The sequence below is a fragment of the Nasonia vitripennis genome (assembly GCF_009193385.2).
Source record: "Nasonia vitripennis strain AsymCx chromosome 3 unlocalized genomic scaffold, Nvit_psr_1.1 chr3_random0005, whole genome shotgun sequence".
NCBI lineage: Eukaryota > Metazoa > Arthropoda > Insecta > Hymenoptera > Pteromalidae > Nasonia > Nasonia vitripennis.
The window spans coordinates 3,135,732-3,141,958 of NW_022279624.1; the positions used below are offsets into that span (position 1 = coordinate 3,135,732).

The 6,227-nt window shown below is 41.8% G+C and overlaps 1 protein-coding gene across 1 annotated transcript; it reads left to right on the top strand.

Annotated features, from left to right (window-relative positions):
• Positions 1 to 241: 241 nt before the first annotated feature.
• Positions 242 to 4,783, top strand: LOC116416716. The gene is made up of 3 exons (XM_031925932.1): positions 242 to 471; positions 4,291 to 4,488; positions 4,569 to 4,783. The coding sequence occupies exons 1-3, from the start codon at positions 333 to 335 to the stop codon at positions 4,781 to 4,783; spliced, it is 552 nt and encodes a 183-aa protein (XP_031781792.1). The 5' UTR covers positions 242 to 332.
• The last annotated feature ends 1,444 nt before the right edge of the window (positions 4,784 to 6,227 follow it).

Here is a 6,227-nt window from a genome sequence, read left to right on the forward strand (position 1 = left end):
GGTGGAAGTTACGTGCCAATGAATTGGCAGTGGTTTTTTTAAAAGAGTGAGTGTTGGACCTATAAGCCCAGAGCGCGGACCTCGAAGAGAGCCCTGAGGCTATTGAGGGTGTGTTCCGGATCGGAGTATGGTAGTTTATAGTAATTTAAGTTTGTACCAATTGACTAAAGGAGAATCGTTCCGAATATCGACGGCAGTCAAATATGGCAGAATTGGCAGAGAGCTAATGACTACGGCGAAAATTCAGAGGTGGGCTAGATGATATTAGCTAACATTATTTTGTTATTTAACGGAAAAAGATTCACTGTTCATTCAGTGCTAACTTCCTAATTATGAAAAGGTTAAGTGTTGATAGTATATTGAAATTAATGTCACAAGTAGATGATACAGTTCCATTGCGTATTGAAGATGACTCAGGAGAAATTTACACTTTCAATGTCTCAAGAGCAAAATATGCTAAAGCTATAAAAGGTATTTTAAAGATTCTTATATTATTATATATTATAAGTTCGATAAATATTTATTTATGTTTATTATAGACACATTATTAAATTAATAAATATATATTGATATTGATATTGAAAATATTAGGTTATAGAAACATGATAAATTAATATTTATCATGTTTCACATTGATAAATGCCAGTAGAGAAAGTAACTTATTCTTTTTCTCTTATTATCTCTGTTGTTCTCTGTTACAATGCCGCTACCCTAAGCGGGTCTTGGGCGTTGTCGTCCAGATCGGACGGGTGGGTGCCTATCACCACTACACAGCGCATCCTTAGGTTGCGGATAGAGGAACAGCCCCTGAGAAGGAGGTTAGCTGCGGATAAATTGAATAAGCAGCCGCGGACAGCCGATAGGAACAGGCGTGGGTGTGATGAGCCCATACTGTCGAACGCATTCATCTAGAAACACTACGCAAGCACCACAACAAAAAAACACTTCACATTATCTCTTATCTCTGAATCTATCTCTTTCATCACACATTACAAAAAATGGGCAAAAATCCTGCTGCCGAGGAGGATGCGGGAGCGATGACAACTGCCCCGAAAGGGGATGTGTAGAATGATTCGTCACCTGGTCTTACGCGGTAACGATGCCAGCGAAGGCGTGCTGCCATGCAGGGGGGTGTTAGGATGCGAGAATGAAACCGTAGTGTGTCTGACGACGAGTTGACATTGTCCTCGTCAAGGTCTGAAAGCTCTCATACTTAGTTCTAGAGAGGTATGGGGGTTATCACCTCTAGAACGGTGGACTCACCTGCGATCGGAACAGGATCCGGGTTTAAAATACTATCATGGCTCAAAAAAATCAAATCCGAACCAAAAGGGACTTAAGGATCGGAACTTGGAATGTTCGCAGTCTATACAGAGCAGGCGCGTTTAAAGAACTCGTAAAGGAAGCTGATAGGTATAATCTAGATTTGGTAGCAATACAGGAATCGCGGTGGCCAGATAGCGGAGTACTAGCATCGGGTAACTTCACGTACCTGTATGGGGCCGGGAGTGGGGGATCTCTGGGCACCGGATTTCTCGTAAGCAAAAGCATCATACATTCGGTTAAAAGTTTCAAATGCGTCAATGATAGGCTCTCGTACATCATTATCGAAGGTGAATGGTATAGATATGTATTTATTAATGTACACTGTCCTACGGAGGACAAAGAAGAAGAAGCTAAGGATCTCTATTACGAAACTTTAGAGCAGGTAATCGACCAGTTCGAGTCTTACGACACAAGAATAGTATTAGGCGATTTCAATGCTAAAATAGGTAGGGAAGAAATGTTTAGGCCTACTATAGGGAAGGAAAGCCTGCACGAAGCCAGCAATGATAACCGTATTAGGGTCATAAATTTCGCGGCGGCAAAAGATCTTATAATCAAAACTACGTGTTTTAAGCACAAGGACATACACAAGGCAACGTGGACATCGCCGGATGGGACCACACAGAACCAAATTGATCATTTCCTCATTGAAAAAAGACGTCATACTAACGTTCTCGACGTAAGGGCTTACAGAGGGGCAGATAGCGACTCGGACCACTTCCTAGTAGTAGCCAAATTAAGAGCTAGACTAGTAGCGAATCAAAATAGTAAGCGAGTAAACAAGGTAGAAAGCTTCGATATTGAGAAGCTACGAGATAGAACAGAGCGAATTAGGTACCAGATAGAAATTAATAACAGGTTTCAGGCACTTGAAGAAGCAAACTCATCGCCGGAGGGGAATGACGAACCGAATATCTTATGGAGGGACATCGAAAAAACGGTAAAAGAGGCCGCGAGCAAAGTACTGGGTAAAAAGAAAAAGCCAAAGAGCAAACCATGGTTTGACGAAGAGTGCGAACTCTGGTTTGAAAGGCGCAAAAAGGCTAAATTAGGTAGCTTACAAAATAGAAGCGATAGGACCGTAGAAGAGTATTCTAACGTAAGGAAACAGTCAAGCGCGATCTACAGAAATAAGAAGCGGGAGTATCAAAAGAATCTTATTAGCAGAATAGAAACTAACAGTAAGGAAAATAACCCCCGTGAAATGTACAGAGGGATTAACGCCATCAGAAAGGGTTTAGGAGTAGAGCGCAATTGATGAAGGACGAAAACGAGGACCTCGTAACAAATGACAACGACTTAATGTCGCTGTGGAAAAATTATTTCGATAAATTATTAAACGTGCACGAAAATAGCGAAGAATTAGGGGACGAAATTCACACTGCTGAACTCCACGTGGAGGAACCGAGCTACCAAGAAGTAGAGGCCGCGATTAAAAAACTAAAAAACAACAAAGCCGCGGGAAATGACTCTATACCAGCCGAGTTACTCAAATATGGGGACGTCGAGCTCACTTTCAAAATCTATAAACTAGTATGTGCTATCTGGAAAAATGAAATAATACCCGAAAATTGGAAGGAATCTATCATTATACCGATTTTTAAAAAGGGGGATAAGACAGACTGCAATAACTATAGGGGTATTTCACTTTTAGCAACGTGCTACAAAGTTCTGTCAAAAGTAATACAAGCTAGACTCACTCCATTCGCGGAAGATATAGTAGGAGATTATCAGTGCGGATTTCGGCGCAACAGATCGACGAGCGATCAAATGTTTACCATAAGACAGTTGTTATAGAAAAAGTGGGAATTTTGCGAAACCATACACCAACTATTTATAGATTTTAAAAAAGCGTACGACTCTATTAAGCGAAGCAAAATGTATCAAATTCTAGTACTTCTCGGTGTACCGAAAAAACTCGTGAGATTAATTCAAATATGTCTGAATGGAAGCACGGGAAAGGTCCCAGTAGGCGGTAATGTATCAGAACCCTTCATGATACGCGATGGTTTAAAACAAGGGCTCTCTACGGTGCTGTTCAACTTAACGTTAGAGTATGCCGTTAGAAAAATGCAGGTTAGCCAGCTGGGCGCAACGCTTAATGGAACAACGCAGATAATAGGCTACGCAGATGATTTGTATATACTGGGGGATTGTAGGGAAACGGTAGCAAGAAACGCGGAAATCCTCATAAAAGCGGTGGAGTATACAGGGTTAGAAGTGATGAATCAAAAATAAAGTACATGATTGTGGATAAGCTAGGCATCTGCAGAGGGGAGGAAGATCTCAGAGTTGGGAATTTTACTTTTGAAAAGGTTAGCGAATTCAGGTATCTAGGTACGACCATAAATGATAGAAACGAGATTAATGTCGAAATAAATAAGAGACTCCATTCGGGTAATGCTTGCTTCTACGCCGTGAGTAATTTACTCAAGTCGAGGCTGTTGTTTAAAAACGTTAAAATAAGAATATACAGGACAATAATACTGCCGGTGGTTCTGTACGGGTGCGAAACGTGGGCTCTCACTAAGCAGGCGGACAACCGTTTTAGGGTATTTGCGAAAAATATACGGGCCGAAGAAAGATGAGGAAACCGGGGAATGGAGGAGACTACACAATTATGAGTTACACAATCTGTACGCGTCACCAAATATTAACAGAATAATAAAATCGCGCAGATTGGGATGGGCAGGGCACGTAGCGAGAATGGGAGACGACCATACGGCAGCGCGTGTCATGAAGGGCAGACCGATGGTAACGCGACCTCTAGGTAGACCTAGACGTAGATGGGAGGACAACGTAAAAGCGGATCTAGTAGAAATAGGACGGGTGGGTGTCGATCGGAGAGGTGCATCTTGGGTGGGGTTGACACAAGATAGGGCAGCGTGGAAGGCTTGCGTAGATGAGGCGATGAACTTTCGAGTTCCAAATGCCACGTAAAAAAAATAAAAATCTCTGTTCTAGATAAAACATTTGCTCGACAACTTTTAATGTCTCACAAAAATGCAATTCACAAACAAAGTACAAACGCTCTTTCAACCTCAGAGCATGGATCATCGTGTGTACAAGACTTAGTTGAATTGCATTTATGTGATGGTAATGACAATAACAAACAGTACATTTTGTTAGTTTCAAAGACTGATTATGAACGTGCCACAAATAGTAAGTTATATCATATATATTTTATATTATACTTGTTCTTTATACAGAAACTAATTGTTTTCTCTTTTTCTAAATGCCAGATGTGTTGTATGCAGCAGAGCTTTTAGAAAATCATAAAACAAAAAACAAGGAGAAACAAAGGCATGATTTGACTTTAACCAGCTCACCGTCGAATTCGAAAGCTATAATCGACAAACAAAGTAGTAACATTCTTTCAACATCAGATTATATTCCATCTAGTTCTCGATATTACTATGTAGTTCATCTACCTGCCGCGAGATTTCACAACCTTTAGCGAGACAGAATGAGAAAATTTTGTCGTAGCTTCCCCTCCCTGCGGCCATGACCGCTCTCGCGCAGCTCCTCATATCGCTTCGTTGTGCGCGAGCGTCTACACCTTCGGTGAGACAGTGCCCCAGGTCAGGAAGAGCTTTTCAATCATCAGTACGAGATGGCAAAAAGAAAAATCGGCCCCGGGGATTACGAGAAATGGGTGGAGTTTCAAGAACGTTTCAAAAGGATGAAGGAAGAAATGGACGCACCGAATATGGATGAAGGCGTACTCGAAATACTGGGCATCCAGAATTCCGAGGAAGAAGACGACAACCCTCCGATCGACAACGCGCTGGTGGCTGCCTGGAAGGCACTCATCAACAAGGGACTTAAAAGAGAACTCAGGGATGAATTATAGAAGGAATACGCCGTAACCCCAGAGTTTGACGCCAAGATATTGAATACCGAAATTAAATCTGCTCTGTCCTCGAGGTGCGCTAAGAGGGACACAGACCTGGCCAACATACAAAAAGTAATCGGCTCTCAACTCACGGCTATGAGTCTCGCTATAACAGCGATAATGCAAGAAGACTGCGACAAATATGATGTGACCAAACTACTCAACGATGCGCTAAAGTTGTCGATACATACACATCACGCTATCTCGATAGCTAGAAGAGCTAACGTTTACATCCCGGACCTCAGCCATCAAGTGGCAGATATCATGAAGACGTCGGAGATAAACGAGCACCTATATGCAACCAACCTCACCGAACGTGTGAAGGAATCGAAAGCCATGACAAAATTCAAAGAGGACATCAAACAACAACCAAAGAAAACGTTTAAGAAACCTTTTTATACGGGGGACAACAGCATCGGTGGCCACCGTCGAACACGAATCGGAGATGGCAATCGTCACAGAGCAGAACTCCATACAACCAGTCGAAGGAGAAAATATCGTTCAAGAGCAAGCAACAATATTTCAACACGAAGTCCAAATCATCGAAGAGGGATAGCTCACTACCGAGGAGGAAATAAAAGTAAGCATTGCAGGGCGCCTGAAACGCTTTACTGACGAATGGGAAAATCTAACCTCCGATAACTATATTCTAAATGCCGTGCGAGGCTATAAAATTCCACTTATAGGGAAACCGGTACAACCCGTCGTCGCTACAGTCAAACCACAAGACAAAGATTTTTATAGATACAGAATCGCGATTGATAAACTTATAAACAAAAAAGCGGTCGCGGTCTGCAAGCCATGCGCGGATCAAGTTTTATCTCCTTTCTTCTTGCGACCAAAGAAAAATGGTACAGACAGGTTTATCCTAAATTTAAAAAAACTAAATAAATACATTATTGCGACTCATTTCAAAATCGAAGATCTTCGTACAGCCATAAACCTAATCTCACCCGATTGCTTCATGAGCACCATAGATCTACAAGATGCTTTTTATATGATACCC